The sequence below is a fragment of the Xiphophorus maculatus genome, chromosome 6 (assembly GCF_002775205.1).
Source record: "Xiphophorus maculatus strain JP 163 A chromosome 6, X_maculatus-5.0-male, whole genome shotgun sequence".
NCBI lineage: Eukaryota > Metazoa > Chordata > Actinopteri > Cyprinodontiformes > Poeciliidae > Xiphophorus > Xiphophorus maculatus.
In genome coordinates this window covers 11,346,341-11,368,660 of record NC_036448.1, presented here as the reverse complement: position 1 = coordinate 11,368,660, position 22,320 = coordinate 11,346,341, and the positions used below count along the sequence as shown (strand labels likewise).

Sequence of the window (22,320 nt, the reverse complement as noted above, 5' to 3'; positions counted from 1 at the left end):
ATGCTAAACGCGTTCCGCTGTCAGCCACAACGCCATGCATGTTCATTTAACGAGCTAACTATGAGTAAGATTTACTTTTATACAGGTGTGATGAAAAATAAAGCACACCCCATTGAAATTTTACACTTTAATGTCGTTTGTCTACATCCCATGTGTTTGGATGTACTTACTTTTTCACACATGAGCAGAACCAGAGAAGGTAGAAAAACAGGCTTTAAGTCTTTTTTTAAAAAATGTTTGCAATTTTTAAGACTTTATAGTTGGTGTTCAGGTATTAATCTTCCAATATAATTACATAATTATCAAGTGATATTTTCAAATTTCCTGTCAACTTTAAACATTTTTTAACTCAAAAACACAACGGACCGCTGGATGAATGACTGCCCTATAGCGTTCAACCACCGGGCTTAGCAAGTTGGGGAAAACCTTGAAACTACTTGTTACTTCTTAAAAAAACCTAATTGAAATGTTTTGGTTTTTTTTACTATTAGTGCAAATATCATCATGGATAAATGGTCTGTGTTGAGTAGAAATATATATATAAACTTAACTTTGTGCATGAACCAGGCTGCACTTTGTTAGATCTTTGTAAAGTTTGTCTGTTGTGGAGGAGTTTCATAATTTCTACCTCTGTTTTAGCTTTAAGGTTGACAACTTATAAAAAATAAAGACTCGTTTACATTCATGTTTCTTTTTTTTTATTAATGTAATGTTCTATTTTAGGGAGAAGTACACAATTTGATTTCAATTTCCATACAATTAACACTTTTAAAACAAGATTAGATGTAAGAGGACCTTTCAAAGCTATATGCGTTTATGATGTCGTTTACCCTTTTCAATGCAAATGTGTGACAGTTATAAACCACAAGCGTTTACCTGCTAATGGAAACAAAGGTCTAAATGCTTAATGTTGCCGGCACACCAATAATGCATTTATGTTTATTTCAGTTACATGGCTGAAGCTCTTCTTGGTGGAACTAAACAGGGCCTGCACCTGCAGATGCTCCATTAAAACAGTGAGCAACCTACGCCTACACTGGCGCTCTGATTTTCTCACCGGTTTACAAATGTTGGACACCCACCTATCTAGCAAATGTTTAGGTTTTAAAAAACAACAACAGGATCAGTAAGATAAAGTACTCAAAGTAAAGAAGGCTTCTGTGCCAGTATCTGTGGAGTTAATCAACACTATCATTCTATTTTAATTTTGGCCCCAAACAATCACAGAGGCAACAAAAATTACAAATGCTACTACTAAAATCAGTTGAAATCCTGGAGTAGGCCTAGAGTCAGCAAAGTCATTTCAAGAAGACATAATCAAAAATAAACCTAAACCTTAAAATATACGTAATTATAGCATACAATTTTTTTTTATGTTTCTCAAACATATTTACCACAACTAGATAAAAAGAAAAACACTGACACTGTTTTTTTGAAAGGTTTGCTCATTTCATGCTTCCACAATTTTGACCATTACTCCTGAGATCTTGCCTCCCTCTGGGCATGCAGCAAACAGCAGTTTGTGCTCAGCTGACCCACTTATGGAGCACATCTTTATAAGCAGATTTCTTGTTATTACTGGAGTCAACAATCTGACACATTTATCACACGCAGCACTTCTTCCCCTCACCTGCTTGGTTGGTGGTGAGGCTGACCGATGCACTCTGTGATGCCCCTGCACCGCTGACCAGGGAAACCCCATTGCGGGCGTAGACAATGAAGGTGTAGTGTGTGTGGGCCCGGAGCCTGCTCACCACCATCCTGGTGGTCTGAAGGCCAGTCTGGTCCGGAGAGAAGAGCACGTCTGAGCCACAGGGGAGACAAAGCTGGGTGCTGGAGGCAGACTCTGATCCGGGCCACGGGTATTCACTGGGCCTGCTCTGGAAAACCCCTCTGCCAAGCTGAACCTCAGGTCCTACAATCCCTTGGTCTGACTGCATTCCCATGCTGCTGCGCTGTACCTCAGGCTGGGAAACCGTGTGATTTCTTGGAGGCTGACCATGGCTTCCGGTTTGACATATGAGACACTCCAGACTATAGCTGATGTCGCTTCTGCCTCCCAGCCGCCGAGGGGGTGCCCACTCCAAGACCACAGATGTTTCATTCACTACAGAGATGAGCTGCTGTGGTGCTGAGGGAGGCTCTGGAGATAAACATAAAACCAAAACCAACTATATTTACATCTACATCACATAAGGAAGGAGGAACAATAAGAAAGCAGAGAGGTATTTCAGAGGGCAGTCCTTGGCTTAACATGAAGACATCTGGTATTACGCTGAAAACCATATGGTTCTGGGATGCTTTTGATGGTTTGGTTGTTTTCTTTTTTGGCATCTAATGTTATGTGTGTGTGTGTATGAGAAACTTGTGTACAAGTGTGTGTTCATTTTTCCCAGGCGAAGGAAACCATGTGCTGTATATAGGCATAATTAGGTTTAAGACACACAGAGCAGCGTCTTCAAATCTCTCGCACAGACTCAGAGAAAGAGTAGGTGCATTTATTCAGTTCTCAATGTCTGGTAGTTATCATTACCAGACAGGATGTAGATGGTGCCTTAGTCATAAGCAATGGGATTATAAAACAGGGGTGGCATTCACATATGTTTGTTTAGCCTTCTGTTGGGAGGAGATAGAGAGTTTGGGAAACAATGCATGTTCTTCCCTTTTTATTTGGGAGAATGGCACGCACCCATCATTAGTGTTTTCACTTCCATTTTAACTGTTTGTGTGTCTGTGCTCTTACGGGTACAAGCCATGGAGGGTGGGTCAAAATCTGCACGGAAGAATCCTGTGTGGCAATCACAAATGTTAGCACCGTCCCGCAGTGAGCGGCTGTGAGGAGGGCACTTGGAGCAGCCAGGATCTGAAGACTTGGACTTGTAGAAACCAGCAGAACATGCTGCAGAGAGATGACAGAAGACACCAAATTACTTCTTTAAAATAATGTCGATAAAGAACACCAAAGAGGTCTGTAAGCTGCAGTGGTAACAATTTACCTCCACAATAGCTCAGATTTAAATTTATATTGTTGCTTTTGAGCTTTTGCAACTGGTCTTATCTGAAAGAATATTTGTAGGAACCAACATAAAGAGAGTCTGTGGTTTCTTCTTTAAAGAGGCAGTATTATGTATTTTCCAGCCGTATAGTATCGTTTTATACCACGAGTAGCTGTTAACTTCAGTTGTTATGAAAATCGTCTATATACCAAAACAAGAAATTTGACTTCAAATCATAGCCCTATGCGTCGCTTTGAAAATAGCCTCTCTCTAAGAAGCTCCTATCCTTTCTGACACTTCAACACGTCTCCACGCGTGACAAGGAGAACATTGCTTCTCCGTGCCATTCATCAATCCCATTTACAACCATTCTTCGGACTGTTTGTGTGATTAGCTCAGTAAATGTGCAGTTTCACAAGATTTTTGCTGATTTCTGCTACTACCAAGCCAGATGGAGGTGTGGAGGGGAGGTGTGAGGGAGGGCCGCTCTGTGTTGGCGGAGCTCAGCAGGGGACTAACGCTCCAAGGTGGATCTATGGGTAAATGGGCAGTGCATTTAATGTGCAGGCTGCCGTGGGAGATTTAAGGAATTTTCACAGAAAAAATGCACGAACGATTCAGAGGAGCACTCCAGATGTGTTTGATGAGGGAATAACATTATAACATGACATAAATCTCAAAAACGTTGATCTTGCGAAAAATCCCCTCCTTAATTTACTTTTTTTTCCTCCGATTTACCTGTTTACATTTCTCCGATGACTGACCTCTAACTGCAAAGACAAGAATCCCACTTGGTGCTGATAGAGTCCTGCTAGCATACTACTGCTGTACTACTTCCGAACAACTACTACGTATGAGGGGTGGGGTTTAAACATATCCAGTGTCAACTGATTCTTTTCTAATTATTCTAGATAAGATCTCGTTTAGGTTTAGATCTGGACTCCAGTTTGCCATGTGAAGGCTCTCTGTAGATTCTTCAATTCTGTCTTTAATATTTGGAGCAACTTACTCTCTGACACGGACATCTTTGACCCACAGAAGGAATTTCCAACCAGGTGTTTAGCAAATTCAGAGAAAATTTTGAGAACATTTCCAAAAAGATTTTTTTTTTTCCTTCGGACGAAAGAGGCTTTTAGATGCCGGTGATAGCTACTGAAAGTTCTCACTCAACGAGTGTAAGTCAAATGTGGGACGGTAAAGTTACAATATGCCTCACAACAAAAGCAAAATGTTCCACAGAAAAGAAAACTTTGAAAATTATAATTGTTTTTTTGGGGGGGCAGGGGTTATTTTTGTTATCAGCTCTGATGCAGGCCATGTGCAGACAGTCATTCCTGACATGGGTTCAAATGCAAGTTAATCCTTGATCCTTATTTTTGACATCCTGGTCAATATGTTAATCAGCCACTGCAGTTTTAGGGCTCAAGGACAAACAACTGTAGAGGAAGATCTTAGGAAAGAAAAAGATACAGTGCGAGGGGGAGGGGCACTTTGACTTCCATTATCTTGACTTTTGATGAGCGAAGAAAGAAGCACCTAAAAGAACATTAACTGATCGGCTCCCACTCACACGTGGAGAACAGAAACAGTGGAAGTGAATACATCAAAACTGCACAGTCCCATCGGCCCACACAAACACAACTGACATTTAAATACATGAAAGAGGAGAAACAGAGAAAGAGAGAGGGTGACAGAGAGATGAGGAGCGGTAGTGGAGGGAGGGAAATCTTCTTTCCATATACCAAGGAGTTCATGCATTGACAGAGCCACAATGCAATAAATGAGTGCATAATTATACTGCTTGACATCTACTGCTGAAGCAGAAGACATTGCAAAGCGTGGTGGGTTCAAGCAATTTTTATTTGCATGTTTAATTTCACAAGGAAAACCTTTGCTCGTTGCTGCTGAAATCCTTTTCAGCACCTCCTTTTTCATCATCAGTTCCTATTCATCCTTCTATCTGGGTCTCACCGGCTTCCCCAGTTCCATCCTTTGTTTTACAACCCTTTCACATTTCCAAGGCGCTCGAAGACATCCCAGTGGGAGTGGATAGGAATGCGGGAATGATGTGTGTGCTCAGATGTGTCAGTGTGCTTTATGACGCTCGCATCACTAAATGAGAGGGAGGAAGTCTTCCCTGTAATCTTCTCTGACCAACTATCCTGCCCCATCTGCGCTCGGCTCCACAGATTTGCTCTTTCACACAGTCTTCTGCCCACCCTTTTTACATTTCACATTCTCCCCCATTTTCTCCCTCTTCACTTCCTCTTCGACCTCCAACTCATTGGCGTTCTACTCTCTGATAACTCTCACTTGCTGGACGCGTCTTCGTCAAGCTCCATTTGAGGCATCTTTCACGTGCTCCACAGCGATACCAGTTGAAACAAGACCGCACGTAAACACACCCGAAACCTGTAAATTCATAAACAGGTTTACAGCTGATAACAGGGGCTTTCATCTTGTGAATGATTCATCCTGTCGCATCAGGTGATATAAACAACTGAGAGATAAAATGCAGCGTAGTCATAATTCGCCTGTTGCACACATCCCTTTGTTTGCAGCTGTCGATATATGTAAAAGTCCATTGTTGGGAATGAAAGGCGAATTAAATGGTAAAAAAAGACTTAGGGAAGCATTTAAACTGTTGAGGACCTCGAGGTTGATTACAGGACTCATCGGGAATGCCAGGAGAACACTCTGCTTTTGTCTCTGTCCTCTCCAGTTCTTACTGCCTGGATGAAAAGAAAGGGAGGTATTTGAAGCCATAAACTTCTGTCAGCACCCTCTCATGTCTCTATTCTTTCTGTTTTCTGTAGCTCTTTGTGTCTTCCTTAGCACTGGTTTTGACAGGAGGGGGTGAGTGCTGGTGACCTGGAATAAGAGCTCATGAGGGTGTCATTAACCCGACATTAACCCTGCGCTACCAAGGGCTGAGGAAGTGCCTGAGTTGGACGATAAAGTGGGAGCAATGGGGACAAATACACAGGTCCCGATAATACAAGGTGAAAACTTGAGTGGAATTGTCTGACTGTGGACACATTATTATACCGCCTGTTAGAAAAGGACAATAATTACACTGAAATCAGCTGTTAGGAAATTGTAAGGGATGGGGAAAGGGTTGTGGAAAAGACAACACAAGGGGGAAAAATGACAGACGTGGAGCGAGAGATAAAGAGGTGAGAAGAAAAAGACAAAACGAGGAGGAGGAGAGAGGGACTCGGAGGGGAAGGTGCCCTTTGATTACTATCAGCATTGTCGGCATTTGCATACGCATTCTTCTGCTACCTAAAATGCAAATGCGGCTCATTGCGAATCCGAGCAAGAGCCTGGTCGGCACACTGTATGCTGCACATGTGTGGTGGTGTGTGTGGGGATTCTCCTTGACCCGTTGTTATCTGTCATCATCCCTTGTTCCTTCGTAGCAGAGGGGTGGAGATGGAGGAAGTACCCCTTACTGCTCTGGTCTGACACCTGTCTGTGTGATGGATGGAGGCAGGGATGGATTGATGGATGAAAGGGCCGATACACTGCCACAAACGAAAGAAAAACACTTTGACTGCCAGGGGTCATGCCCCTTTTAATTAAAGCCTGTAGAAATGCAGATGATCATTTCCTTGTGTACAAACATGGCGAAGGAGCTGACAACTTTTTGCTTGGTGAAATGGGGTCAGACTTAAGGAACTCTGGAGTTCAGATTAGTATAAACACATAACCTATGCAGTTAGCAACAAAAAGTGGCCAAATTCAACTGCTGACCAGGAAGTATCAACCTCTCTTTGTCATAGAACATGTTGGGTTTGGATATAATAGCAGTCTTTGGGATATCCTAGGATCCAGGTAAGGACCTAAATTCTCTAGGGGTGGAATCAGTACTGCGCTGAGGGTTTAAATGAACAAGGATGGGGGAACTGAGACCTCTTTTCAGAAGTCAAGCTAAAAAAATTATTGAGAGTGCACATTTTGCTATAAATGTCTGAAGGAATTGTTTTAAAGACATATAATAACATTTAGGCTCCAATGTTTATTTGACATCACAGGTCTCTTTTACCTCTATGTTTTTGTAGGTTAAGAAGTTGAAATATTTGGGAACAACTGTTCTATGCATGACTGTACTATACAAAGGGCTTACCAGGGCAGTAGCCCAGGCCCCTAAGGCAATGGGAGCCCCATTTAAAAAAGCACTGTTGTTTTGCAAACACATTTTTTAAGTTTCTGAAGTTTCCATCACTGTGAGATGCTTTAATTGGTTGTGTTTCCAAGTGGATATCCAATACATGAATAATGTCAACTCCCCAATCACTTTGCCTTCGTTCTAAAATGGTAAAACCCTGTTTTACAAGAAGTGCTCCCTCACACATATGGTGGGACATCGCTTCTACTCCAGTATAAATATTCAATGGAAATCCACAGAAGGAAAGCTAGAAATATTTTCTGGATGCTAATCTTACATCTTCACGCATTAGAGTTAAGAGAAAACCAGCATCTAAATTTCAAATCAGCCTCAACATTTTGGTCGGTACATCTGTGATTTCAGACCGTCTGTCTGAAACCTTTAGAGTTCCCACCATGAGGGTGGCTGCTTTCCATCTCATTGAAATAAAAATAAAAATCACAAATCTGGCTTAAAATTTCTGAGGTTTAAAGAGAAATGTGTAAAGACTGGTGAGTGTGTGTATGCCTACCCAAATCCAAGGGTGAATACATTAGCATTTGAAAAGCGGTCTACAACAATATCCCCTCCTCCCTATCAGACACACATCTACCCCACCACCAGCGGCAGCAAACCCCCTACTCCTGACTGAAAATCTCAGAGAAGAGTTCAGGAAGAGAAAGGAGGGATAATGAGACCAAGACAGAGAGAAACTGAAAAAACGTTGGAGCCAATGCCAGAGAGCTATAGACAGCCTGGTGGAACTGGCAAAGCTCCTCTACATTAAGACCAACCTGGGAGATGGAGACAATAGCACACAAACACATGCATGCAGTCTGATTCTGGTTGGAGGATTGCAAACCACTCCCCCCAACCTGAGTTTGGCTCATTTCAGACAATTACTCGTGGCTCTCTAGCGTCTTTCCTCAGACTGTCACCTGCTGTGCACAAACACACCCCTGCACACACACACACACACACACACACACACTTTCTTCTCCGTTTGCCCCTCAGCACTGCTCTCCAGGCATTCCTGGGCATTCCTCCAAACAGCAAGTACATTTGAGGGAAGGCTTTGTTGGGCAGAAAATCAGAGATACGATGCACAGGCGCACACCCGATTATACGCACACACACTGTATATTAGCAATCCAACATGTCCTGAGTCCAGAAACGCCGTGCAATAATTAGAGGGGCTGAATGCAGCGATTACGCACTCATTCCATCATCTGCTTGGTTCTTCTTTCTATCATCTCTCTTTCACTGCGGCTGCCTTTCTGCTCAAATGCTTTCTGCCGTTTACAAGACACTGCAGGTGCGTTGGAGGGAAGCACAAGCATGAAATCTCTCTGGATGGAAGTGAGCACACAGGCAAAAATGCTCAGACACACAGAAACATTCCAATCCTCCCGGGCTGCAAGTTGAGGAGAATCAGACGACAAAGACGAGAGGAGGACGGCAGAGAGGAGCAGAGACAAAAAGCAGAAGGCTCCTCTTTCATTCCGCCTCCCCAATCGTTCACATTTCAGATTCTCTCTGTGGTCTCTCCTTCCTCGTTTCCGATCATCCCAGACGGATCACAGCTGTCAAACTTTTGACGTCTTCATCTGCCTCGGTCATGACCCCGCACTCTGCAGCTAAGCTGCCAGTGTATATGTGTGCGTGTGAGCGGCTGTCACTCAGGGTTTTTGACGTCTTCATCGGGCTCAGTCATGACCTCGATCTTAACCAGGGCTATAGAAAAGATGAGGGAGGTCCCTCTTTCTTGTGTTTTCTGTGTTCGTCCCCTTTGCTCCCAGTGATGGACCCCTCCACCACTGTGGGAGGAGCAGCCCATGTATTGATGCCTTCTGCTGTCAGTGGCCTTCTTTCACCCCCCTTTTTCTCCATTCAACATCTAATCCCTTCTTCCTCTCCAGAGCTTCTCTTCTCCATCCTCATTACCCTGCGTCAACACTCCAGATGAACTTTTCACATCACCACTTTGTCTGAATCTGCTCTGATTTCGGCTCATTTTAGCAGCAAGTTTTTGGATGTGCTAAGATTTCTTGCAGGAGTAACCGATTACACTTTGTCAATATAAACACTGACTTGCTAACTTTTCACTCCCCCTTGAACCTTTAGGCATTTTGTCATGCCACCTCCACATTCTTCAGTATATGATCGATCAAGAAATATGATTGTTGGTTTCAAATATTCCTCGTAAGGTAAAATCTAAAAATGTAGTCTATTTGTATTTAGTCCACTTCACACACATGCCAATAACAACAGCTGCCTTTAGAAGTCGACATGTGTGAAAGCATCAGAGGTTTGGTAGAGAATCAGTAAGCAGCATCAGGAAGACCAAGAGGCACACCAGAAAGGTTAGTGACAAAGTTACGATAGCTTAGAGCAGAGTTTGGTGAGAAAAATAAAATCAGAAAGAAATGTTCACTCCATAATCTGAAATGGAAGAAGTTTGTTAAAACTGTATTGAGAGCAGTTGTCACTTAAGGGGAGCATTAATTAGTAAATCAGCCATTAGCCCCATGGTAACTTTGAAGGAGCTGCCGAGATCCACAGCTGCTGTCTAAGAATCTGTACACAGTTTGGTCAGCACTACAATAATCTGATCTTTATGCAACACTATGAAAAGGAAACCATAAAAGTCATAAAATGTTATGCCTAAAGCTTGTCAGAAGCAGTTTAAGGTAGATGGCAAAAGAAGAAGGAGCTCTGGACAGATTAGATCAAAGCTGATTTTTTTTTTTTTTTGGCCAGAAAGCAAAACTATCTGCCAGAAACCAACACTGTACATCATCCTACACACCCCATCCCAAAACATAGCAATGGAAGTACAGGGTATCATGCATTGAGGATACTTTTCTTCAACAGGACCCAGGAATACAAAGCTGACAATGGAAACTGTGTCTATGAAGTATTTACTCAGGGAGGCTCAATACAAATGCATAACATTTCTTACCACTTATGAATTATTTATTGCTTTGTGCTAAACTTACAAATCAGCATTACTTGCATGACAGCACCTTTGATTTAACATCTTTAAAGTTTTACTGCACAGTCTGTTCTGTTTTATTTTTTTTTAAGCATCCAAAATTAAATTAAATACAGAGGCTAACATTTTGTAAATATGTATATTCCGTTTCTAGGTGGGTATCCTGTTATGGCTTTCATACATGTCTTACAAATCCAACTGTAGCTAGACAAAGATTACTGTAGCTTAATAGGAAGAATGAAAACAGGAGGAAAGACCCACCCTGTGTCCATTCAAAGGTAACAGAATCTGCCTACCAGCATGTGAAACTCTTCCTCCCTGGAGGCTCTTGTGCTCGGCCTGGCTGTGTTTCATATAAAAACACAAGCATGGTGCATCCACTTAGGAGGCTGCTTATTGCTATGAGCTTAATGGATGCAGCGATTGTAATTTTTTAATTTTTTTATTTTCTTGTGGTAATAAATATTGCGGACCCGTGGCAGAGATTTTTGGAACATGAGCAGCGCTGGCAGTCATCTACTTGCTGAACAAGACTTTTATTAACTCTGATTTACAGTTTTGATGAAGCTGAAGCAGTTTTTCACATCTTACCCTGGAAATAAGAACAGGGGCTCTCAAGTGAGCACATGTGTCTCTAGTTTGGTCTTAGATGTGTGGCGCTATTGCTGACTGAATTTGGGGATATTTATCCAATTGAAGCCTTTTAAATGTTAAACCCGCATGCCTTCATCTTCCTAAGAACCTCTGCAGCAGAATGTCAAAATCTAAGTTGAAACAATTTTGTGTTCTCTATTACTGGGAGTTTTTATTTTAAGAAAGTGATTTCCTTGGTGCAGATAAATGTGGCTGACCAACACGGAGAGACCACATGGGCTAACATTTCCCACTGCTCAGTCTAGAACGTGGAATGGACAAGATCAGGTTACAACACAAGGAGAATGTGAAGCTGATAAAAACCAAATCACTCTCATATACAGTTCCCTTTAAAAGTCTTCATAACCCTTAAATATTAAAACTGGAGAGAATACGATGGAACTTCAAACCAAGCAGGACATGACCGTCTAACTAAACGGACTGGCTGGGAGAGGAGAGCATTAACCAGAGAAGAAGCAGCCAAGATTCTGCTATGATTTACTGCCCAGTTGGAAGAATCTGTCAAGGACAACTTAGTTGTGTACTACAAAAATCTGGCTCTTATGGAAGCGTGACAAGAATCAAGCCATTGTTGAAAGGAAGCCTTAAGAAGTCTCTTTTCACTGAATACAGCAACCATGAAAAAAGGTGATTTGTTTAATCAACAAAAAATGCCCAGCTAAGAAACTAACACTGCACATTAATGTATAAAAAGCCCCCACCAAGAATGGTGGTGGTAGCATCATGCTGTAAGAAATCTTATCTTCAGCAGAGATAGCAAAGTTGGTCTTTGTAAGTTGGAAGACTAATGGAGCTAAATGAACCTAACCCTAACCCTAACATACTGGAAGAAATCCAGGTTTACTGTAGTTGCAAAAGACTACAAGAGTTGTTGTTAACCCCCTCGCAGGACAATTACTCAGAATGTGGTTTAAGTATGTGGTTGGAAAGCAACTTAAAGGGTGCTCTTTCAGACACTCTCCTTGCAGATCTTCATCACAACAATGCTTCTCATTTACAACCGTTGGACTGACCGTGTAGGACTGACAAGTAGTTTGTACGATAAACTGGTGGGAGCAATGGGGACAAATACACTGATAATAGTAGTTCCACCTGGTGTTTGCCAATTGCTGCCACTAGTCTGGGGGAGCAGAGTGGCAGGAAGGGGAGAAGTTGGAGGATGAGTGCTGGGTAATTAGGTAATGAACCGAATCCCACAACATGACTGCCATGGGAGATTCAAGACTTTCATCCATAACAGAACAGCCATCCAGGTCTGTTTTTGATGAGGGAATAACATTATATATTGAATCTAACACCCCCTTTAAATACATAGTGATTTGAAATGGTCTTGCATCAACCTTTAATTTATTTTTGCAGTTTGCATCTATTAAATCAGACTTTCTGACTGTCTATTAAACAGGTCTTAATAGATCTTCCAGTTCTCCTAGCGGTCTGTCTTTTTATTTTTGAATGTGAAATTTGCCTTCTCTGTCAGTCATTTTTAGTTTAGTTTTGTTTCTTTGACCACATTTACTTATACCAGCCTATTTATTAGATAGAAAGGTATATAAGTTACAGTTTTTTTAACCAGTCTGCCAAAAAGCTTTTTGTTTTCTTTTTACTACAGTGAGGTGAAATATAAAATAACAACACATTACCATTTAGTTTTTAGCAGCAAAACTGGGATATCTTGTTATGATGCAATGTTTCATTGAAAAGGGATAACAAAAGAGAAAGTGCCACACCTAAAACAAGATGAATGAACATTATGAACATAATGCAGAAGGGAAATCCTTGATAAACAAAGAAGAAATCGAGAATAGACATCATGACAGAAAACTAGAGAGATGCATCATCATCATTTGATCAATTAATGTGTGCCAAGTTTTCAGCAAACAGGTTTTTGGCAATTCCCTTGGTTGTGCTAAAATAATATTTTCTGTCTGTTCAGTTCTGTGATCTTTGGTAGTTTTAATAGATTCCACTTACAATATTGGAATAAAATACTAGCAACATTTAGTAAAAGAGCCAAATGTTCCAGAGGGAAAGCCTGGTTCAACTCTTGAGTTATCTGATGGTTGAATGATTCATAAAGTAGAGCTAAGTGGCTTAATGTGTACAAATAATAAAAAAATAAATCTCTGAAAATTAAATATGTGTTTGCCTTGCTACTAGAACTTGTTTGTCTGTGGGAAGAATATTCTCAAACTTTATAACCTCAGCGACATGAGAAGACTAAGACCGTTCTCTATCAATTATCCCTCCATCCCAATCTGCCTTCCCTTTCCCCTTTTTTCCACAGCTTTTTAACGGAAACAATTAGAAACGTCCAGGTCTCTATCTCCGGCTGCTGAGACAAGAGATTCTCCGGATCAGCGCTGCGAATTCATCCGGACTTTGATGGATTTCCCCTGATGCAGCTGCTCCAAGCCAACAACCTGACAGGCGGTGAGAGCAGGAGACGGGAGAAGAGAGCTGCAGATAGATAGATGACACTTCACATCTGCTGGACGTTCAGCGGAGTCAAGGGGGATCTCCTAAATCCCGGAACATATTTCAGACCTCAAGGACAACCCCGCAGCCCTCCTCCTCCTTTCAGGGGGAACAAACGGGGCAGGCAGGATGGAGGTTTCAGAGAGCGTTTGTCTCACATAGAGAGAGGTTTGGTGGAGTTGTTCCCACTGCATAGAATGAAATGTGAACTTTTTCCGCCTCTCTTTTTACTGCCAACTGGCACAGAGTTGCATCCCGCTCCAAGAGTCTCCTCTATTCTCTTTGAGTTATGGTTCTGTTTGTTATACAATTAGCTCGCCAGGATGGGCATCATAAATAAAGCCAAGGGTGTAGATCAGCAAGTTGTTCTCTCCCTCCTCCCGCCCCTTTCACTCTGTTGGTCCCGGTCCATCTGCGTATGTATGTGTCTGAGCTGACATGTTGTGTGTCTGTTTCATGTGGGACTGAATAGAGGGAGTCAAATCTTGTCGTAAAAAAGCGTCTTTGCTCTGTCCGTTGTCTCCGTGCTCCTCACACTGAGACAAAAAGCACACACGTTTTAACATCTGCACCATCAAAACGTTTCAGATGACCTGTTCCACAAGAACATGAACCAATGTCGCTGGCCAGATGGTCAAACGTGCAACTTAAGCTCACACTTACACGAAAGAGCTTCCAAAGTGAAAGCATGTAGCTTGCTTACTAACAGTAGAGAAGCTCTGAGAGGAACATGCTAACAAGTTCCAACTCATTTGATGAATTTGTTCTGCAACTGAACTGCGAGTCACACATTATTTCTTGACTGGGCACAATCCGACTGTGGAAGCATCTCGTCGCTGTGACTTTGCCAAGTAAGCACCAGTGCAAACTTATCAATGTGATGCATTAATTAGTTTAAAGCAAAGATGCCTCAAAGCAGATTTTATGGCTTTCAAACAGACGAAAAAAGAATTATTATGGCCGTTTAACAACTTTATACTTGGCAGAGCATCCTATATAATCACAGGTAATAGAGATGGGGGAATGGTCTTCACATTTTATCGCTGTATTTTGAGGTATTTTTGGGGGTGAGATTAAAGCAACCACAAAATTATTCTAAAGTTCAGCCCAATATTTTAAGCAATATACGTATCACTGCATACAGTTAGAGCTTTATAAAATCAAATGCTAGCTGGAGTGCAACTCTACTGAACAACTGTACACACTAATTTTAGTCAATAATTTGGAAATTCTAATTCAGCATTGTGCCTTTTGTTCATCTACTGTAACAGAAGTAGTATTTTGAACATTCAAGTCACAAAACATGCAAGTCATACACACTGCTTATTTTGTTTGTAAATGACAATTTTAACTCTTTCAAATGAGTAATGATTATTGTTCTTTTTTCCTTTTTTTTTAAAGAATGAGAAAATTTTTCCTTACAATTTTTGAGTTAAGAAAAGTCCCAAGAATCACAGCAACTTTTGGATTTAGATTAGTGTTTAAGTGTGAGTTTACACAGCACCATTACTGTGTTAACAAGACCTATAATGGTCACAATTGATTCTAAATGTAATTTTAAATTTATTTGAAATGTACAGTGACTATGTAAAATCAACAGACTTCATTTGATAAATCCCAATGTTTTCCATCACTCCTCTGTAGACTAATGGACTGAGTGCTAAAAATTGTCATTAATGCTGTTGTGGGAATTCCAAATGCTGGCATAAAATAATCTAATGTCTATAGTTGACAGGCATTCAGTCAAAAGAAGCTGCCTAGAAGGAATCACTACCTCCAGCAGCAGTTACCTACCTTTACATGCGCCGCCCTGCTCTTCATATCCCGGTTTGCAGAAACATCCGCCGATAGGAACCAACCACTCTCCATCTGCTCCACAATACATTTTCGGCTCCTCTCGCTCCTCTGATTGGTTGACGCACGACCCCCTGACCTCGACCAGGGAAGACGTGTCAGCACCGGTGACCGTGTCGGGAAAGGTCGCCAAGTTCCGGACAGTGAGAGGGCAGGTTTTGTAGAAAACCCGGACAGAAACCAAAGCGATGCAGGCGCCCACGTCCTGAAAGGCCAGGTAGAAGCCTTTCCTTGTCGTGACCTTCACATCTCGAATTTCTGTGTTCAGCTTCATGATGCGGTCCCCAACATCCACCTGGAAGCGAAGAGGATGGAATAATCTTAATGGAACGCGCAGTAAAGCATCTCAGTCCGGTTCACTTGTTCAACCTGAATGTGAGAGTTTCAGCTGAACTATTGCTGATGTTTCCATTTTTAGCACTTGGCTCTCATTCAGGTGAACTTTTATCGATTTCACAGGTAAAGTAACCTTTAATGCTTGCAACACTTAAATCAGCAGACATTTTAGGAGCGGCTAAGCAAAAGCACACTGCCAATTTTTAGAGGACAGAAAAACAGACATCCAAGATCGAAGTGCTTGTAAACCAAGTCAGAAAATTACAGCTAAGTGCCAGAAGGTTTTATTTTCCACATGGCAGCAAATTAAAGTGAGATGAGGTGGGTGGATAAACAACTGAAAGCCTGACTCAGTTGCTTGGTGCTACCTGGGTGAAACTCTCGTCTGCTGCCACCGTGTCCACCTTAATGAAGCTGCTCTCTTTGATGTAGCTCTCTCTGTCTTCATTTGACTCGTGGTAGTATAGATTGAACGTCTCCTGCAAGATACGAAATGGGTTTAAGAAAAGCAGTGGCTGGGAATAACATCAATATAATTCTATTTTGGCTCAAAGATAATAGGTCAAATTCAGGTTTGGGCTAAGCTAATTAGCAAATAACGCAATGCCTTGCCTTCTGTTACATGCATTTTAAAATCTGCAACATTTTGACCAAAAAGTTCTTTGATTGGGCCATTTTAGCACATTAGGACTTGTTAATCTTAACCAGTCTATTGTAGCCCTGCTGGAAAGCGAACCCCCACCAAGTCTCAAATCTTTTGCAGCCTTCTAAAACCATATATCTTTTTCTTTCCATGCGCTCACAACTATAGATTGCCTTTTGTTGGTCTAGCACATAAAAATATATACAAAAGGCATTAAAGCTTGTGGTTTTAGTTAAAACAAATATAAAACAATTAAGGGTTTTGTATAAGAAAGTTATCTTAGGAAAAGTCTGTGGTCATGGTGAAAGTTAGCTTGAGAAATAGAGTTAAATCTTAATTAAAAATGCCTATTGTCCTGTAGTTCCCCTCTGCTTTCACATCATGCAGAATGTTCTCTACCTTGCAGGTGCCGGTGACTCCTGGCAGGCTGTTGCAGTCTCTCAAAGTAAACTTGACTTCGACGTAAACCCGCTGAGCACCGGACCGTGGGATCCAGTCTGTTCTCAGCCAGTTGTTCTGACTGGGCTCCAGAACATTACACACCTGGTACGTCCTGATGGGGATGTTCTTCTCATCCATAATGCTCACTTCCTCCCACTTCAAACACACGCACGCCCACGCACACACACACAATTCTGTTACTCCACAGGAGAAATTTAAGTTTTAAATTTTTTAGGAATAAAGGAAATTGTGTATAATTACAGCTCACTGAGTTAGTGAAGATGCCATCTTTTAACTGCTTCCCTGCTTTGCAGGAAACTGCTACACTTTACCCATACAAACACTAACACACTGGCTAACAAGACAAACTTTTAATAAGCAGATGCTTGTTCAGTGTGATCATTCTCAGTGGCTATACTGTATGGAGCAACAGAGAGGGATCCCTGCTGCCAGCTGCAGCTAATTTTGTAATTTTGTCAGGAAGCCATCTAGACAGGCATTGTTTTTCAGAAAATGACTCAGTGTTTGGTGGGTTTTTGCATAATCTGCCCTCATAAACTGAAAGCGGTCACTTCATTGGGACCTCTTTGTCCCAATGAAGGCTATAGACTAGGTCCAAAACCATTTCCAATGCTGCGTCCTCTAATTCACAGCAGTGATTTAAAGCTTCGCCATCCAACATTCACTCCGGCATCAATATTCTGCAGCGGCCAGCGGTTCGGATCTGTTGAGAGTCCAAGGCTTTCTGCAGGCGCATTTCCATACAAGCGAGGCGGGCTCAACCTTCGCCGCACCATCCATCTCAATAGGGCCGATTATTTGCCTTGTACTGTGACCCTTCAAATGACCGCTGAGCCTCCCAGCTCCAAATTGGCTTTTTATTGCTACTGAATAATAATCTTGCTCTCTCCATACCACTGAGGGCTGTATACACGCTAAATTTACCGTGTCCGGTGGAAGAAAAAGAGAGGGCGAACTGGAGAGTGATGGGGTGTGTGCGTGTGTTGGCGTGTGCGTATTAGGGTGAGTGTGTAAAGAGTTTTCTTAAACTGATCAATATGTCATCAGTGGCGCGTGCAGGGTTACAGCAGAAACGCTGATAAATTACTGGTGATGTAAATTTTAGTAGATGTGCAAAAAGAACCCGCAGTGCAGCAAACATGTGACACACTCTGACCTTCAGTTTGCAATAAAACTTAATTCTTTCATCATTTTTCATTTCCGGGGCAATTAAAATACTGAAAACACAGTGGGTAAGCGTCATATCTGACAGCTAAGTTTTATGGTGATTCAATGACTCATACACCTTATCTGAGTTTTATTGTCCTGAAATACTAGTCTGCTTTTGTTTTAACTGTATACATATATATGCTACTTCCTGCTCTGTGTAAAAGCAGACACAGAAACCCTTTTGGTGTGACCTCTTTTAAGGCAGACAGAGATCACAGCTGTCAGAGGAAAGAGTGTCTTTGTCCCAACCAAAAAGAAGCTGAGTTTTTCTATCTGTGTGTGTGTGTAGGCGTGCGTGTGTGTGTGTGTGTTTCTGAAAGATGGGGATGATGGGGGGTGCCTCTAATCTAAAGCTCAGTACGTGAAGAGCAGGACCCTGTCAATCAAGCCGTATGCGATAGAATAAGAGCACGGTAACCCCGAAGAAATAGAAGTCAAGTTCGCCAATAACTTTTATGTTACGATTTTACATCACAGTGACAACAAAAAGTACCAAAAAACAAATAAAAAAAAAACTGGTAAGTTAAAATATAAAACAGATATTTCCAGGATTTATTCTGGCAATTGCTTGGTAGTACAAATCCCTAAAAAAAATGACACCCACCATCAAGCTGGTTTGTGCCTTTGCCTGTGCCAAATTAAACGCCAGCAATCTCATATTAGCACTTAGTCTTGGTGAACAACAGCACATTGCAAAATCTGTGGGAAGATTATTTACAGCTTTCCAGACCAAGTGTGCACAAGTGTGTGTGAATGTGCATGTGCTTAAGATAGAGATTGTGTTTTCAGAGGAGAGAGCAGGTTGTAAACAGTGTATCTGTAAAGAGAGAGAGAGAGAGAGAGAGAAAAGTCTCCCACTCACCCCTCCCTCTGCAGGATTGGCTGCCCATTTCAGTTCTCCTGGCACTGTCCTGGTATCCAGAAGGGTCACTGGAATCGCAGATACACACACACACATGTAAATAGTTTAAGAACAAAGAGTGTGCAGTGCACAACAACGTTATTAAGCCATGAAACTTAAGCTGGATAAGTTAGAAAACCCTGTTCTGGCTACAATATGTGTTGGCTGAGTTTGTGACAACTGTAGAATAAGCAAAGGCCTACACTTTCATCAACTTTACCACATTTTTATACAATAACCCTGCTGAAAAATGTAAAATATTTGGAATAATACCACATATACAAATGGTGTATTAGTGTGTATTTGTTTCCACATTAATAAGTTCCAAACACTGGGCATCTGTGGATATTCTCTTTTCTTTTTTGACCAATTTAAATCTTTTTTTAACCTAGAACAAATACTATCCTGTTTAAATTTAGCTTAAACTAAAAGTCAGGCTTGGCTAGCCCATTTCATCAACACTCTTGGCTTTTATTAGACTTTTTTTCCCCAATAACCAGATTACGTCTTCCTTCCAATTGAGGGAAAAGCACAGAGGCCTCCTTTCAGCCAGCTGACAGGCAGTGCCAATAAACAGGCATAGGGTTTGCACTGCAGTATGCTAAACTGTAGAATTCTCTAAATGTATTTTTATTTTAATTTTTTGGCATTTCATAAAAAGTGAGCAGAAACGGCATGATATCCAATATCCTTGATATACATTGTTGCTGATACTGGTCCTTCCTAAATGACAAAATACAGGGACATGTCCAGAAAGTTTTATAAGATGGAGACAACTTTTAATCAGCTAGAGTACCATTTCCCATGTTGCTGCAGCACAACAGCCTAGTAGTGTGCAAATTCATGTTTTCAAGCATGTTGAAACATGCTTTATTTTAGCCACTACACCAGCCACGATTTGAAAACTACAGTAATTCTCACAAGATTTTGCAATGAATATGTAAAAATTGTATCATTTGAAGGCGGAGCTATAACTGAGTGGCATGCATTTAAAAAGAGGCACTATGAAGGACAAAAAGGAAAGCATATTAATGAAAATCAATAAGTCAATCACTCGTTCAATTAATCAGTCATTCAGTGAATAGACATTAGAGCTGGCCATTGCTCATTTACCGCTTGAAAACAAAAAATAAATAGCGAGGTTTGTGTTACTTTATTTTAGTTTGTAAGTTGCAATAGCAGCATTCCTTTCGTGTTGCACTAGGTTACGATAAGATTTCAATCAATTGCTTCATAAGTGTTAACGCTCTATCTTAATCAAAAGAGATTATCGAAGCGTGAAAGCTATGAATTTAAGTTCAAAGGTTTTACAATAACATGCAGTAAAAGCTATAATGGCCATTTTTTGTCACCCCAATCCATAACAAAAGGGTTTTTGTTTTTCCTTTACAGAGCACACTCGCTAAAGTATGCAGCTAAGCTCAAATGGGGAAATCAACCATAAATCATTACAGGAATTATAAGGTGATAAACATTAAACTTTTTCTCTAATAGTTCATGATCCGCGCAGCTCAGCTCTCCTCTCTCCAGTCCTCGGATGCGCCCTGAGCGCACGCAGCGCCTCTTCCAGCGGTTAACCCCGGTGCGCACACTCACCTTCATTGGGGAGATAGATCCTCGTCCTAGCGCAAGAAACCAGCGTTATTATCCAGACGGATGATAAAAATGTTCGCAACAGATTCCCAGCCATGTGTGCCGTGCGGAAGCCTGCGAGCTCTCCGTGGGCTGTGCGCGCTGGCTGAAGCGGCTCCATCCCGGTGGGAAAACTCCGTGTGAATGAAACCAAGTGTGAAAGCGAGTTGGGATGGATGCAGCAGCAGGAGCGGCGGCGGATTCAGGGGCGGTCTCCCACTCAGAAGCTTCCCTTGATGGTAAATGACATGAAGTTAATGCAAAAAAGCGCTGAGGCTCTTATTAGCGTCAGTCACTCAAATAATATTTGTTAGTGCCTTTTAACACATCTTAGGGAGAAAGTTGCTGATAAAATAAATTAGACTTATTAGGAAACTGGGTGACAGAAGATGATCGTTAGCTTTCAAAATGAAATGACATAGAATAAAGGAAACTTTAAATTTGAGAAAACCCCCACCAAGCTTCACCTGCTTCATCTGTAATATCCTCTTATCTAAAGGGACATGAAGCAACCAAGCGTCTGCCTAAATAAATAGAGGTAATCTGAAGGAGGCCGGAGGTAAACGTTACAAGAGCTACACTTTAAAAAAGAAAAACCGCACTGTGCTGCATAATTTCAAAAACATGAACGTTTCACAAGTTCCCCACAACTGGTTGGGCTGTATGAATGTGGCTGGAATTATCGGAGGCTCTTTGTCCGCATGAGCAGACAACACAATGCTGCAGAGTGTGACTACAGCGCCACCTGTTGATAGATGGGAACATCAGTGAGTGATCGGGGGCTTTTAGGTAGTGTGCTAATGACATGAGGATAAGGAGACATCTGTCAGCTGCTAATATATTAAATTCCATATGTAATAAAGGAAATAAAATAAGCTGACTCATTTCATTAAAGCTCTTATGCTAGCTTTTCTGTAAAAATAGTCAAAGTCACTTTACCACTTGAGCTATTTTTTTAAAAATCCGACTGTCACTCGTCTTCAAAAAAGAGGTATAGGGAAAAAATAAATTTTTTTCTGATGCGTATTTTTATTTATAGTCATGGGTTTTCCTCTCTAGGACAATATGTCATTCTTAGGTTTTCTATTTGCTTTGTAACATTGTGATTTGATTAAAAATAAATACCATCTTCCCAAAAACAACCCCTGCCATGAGCACATGCAGGGTGATGAGGCTTAACACAGCTGATTTGTCATTTTGAGTGTTTAGTTTGTTCATTTACATTTTTTTTTTACAATTATAGATATACCCTTAAAAGTATTTGTTGTGAACAGCATGCAGTAAAGTGACTCAAGTACACCCGAGAGAAATGCATGTGAACTGGGGCAGGAAAAACTGGAAAGGTCAAATTTCATTGTTACTTTACCCTTCAGTCTAAACATCTTATTGAGATCAAAATACATTTTTCTATGTGACTAACAAAGTAGTAGGAACACAACAAGTTAAAAGAAGAAAAATTCTAAAAATAAATAAATAAATAAATAATAAAAACCACAAAGTAACCACAACTAATTCTGCAAGTAACTAGGTTTCAATTAGGGTTGGAGGTAAGCACATTTTTACAGTGTAAAAGCATTTTGGCATTTTATATATTATTGTACATAATACAGAGCGGGAGGAGCAGGAGCGAGATGGATACTGTGATTATCAATTGTGCCCACAAATCTTATAAAAATGTCTATGGTTTGGTGATGATGACGTCTTAGTGATGTTTCCTGCAAAACTGATGCATCACAACAGCTGCTACTTCTGCCAAATATGATCACCAGGTAGACTAATAATCCTATCAGTTAGCCCCAGCATGCATGCATCTCCAGTACATCCTATGACATTACTATTCCAGTCAACACCAAGTGGAGGAGATAAGAAAGAAATACCTTCTCTCTGCAGTCTTCAAGTTGTTGGGGTAAGCTAAAGTGCGTGCATTGCCTTTGCGCTGGCAAATTATGTAACTATTTAGTGTGACACCAGCTGAAAATGAAACTGACCGTTTTTGAGTGGTGAATATGCATT

General features: G+C 41.2%; 1 protein-coding gene across 1 annotated transcript in view; it reads right to left on the bottom strand.

The window, feature by feature from the left end:
* Positions 1-20,949, bottom strand: part of LOC102236308 (ephrin type-A receptor 4-A-like) — a 31,082-nt gene extending 10,133 nt beyond the window's left edge. The window contains exons 1-8 of the mRNA XM_023335727.1: positions 20,775-20,949; positions 20,272-20,539; positions 18,637-18,704; positions 16,503-16,700; positions 15,829-15,939; positions 15,065-15,419; positions 2,744-2,899; positions 1,631-2,143 (exon numbers count right to left, since the gene is read on the bottom strand). Coding sequence (XP_023191495.1) covers positions 1,631-2,143; positions 2,744-2,899; positions 15,065-15,419; positions 15,829-15,939; positions 16,503-16,700; positions 18,637-18,704; positions 20,272-20,428 — 1,558 coding nt within the window. The 5' untranslated portion in view covers positions 20,429-20,539; positions 20,775-20,949. The remainder of the gene's footprint in view (positions 1-1,630; positions 2,144-2,743; positions 2,900-15,064; positions 15,420-15,828; positions 15,940-16,502; positions 16,701-18,636; positions 18,705-20,271; positions 20,540-20,774) is intronic.
* Between the last annotated feature and the right edge of the window lie 1,371 nt (positions 20,950-22,320).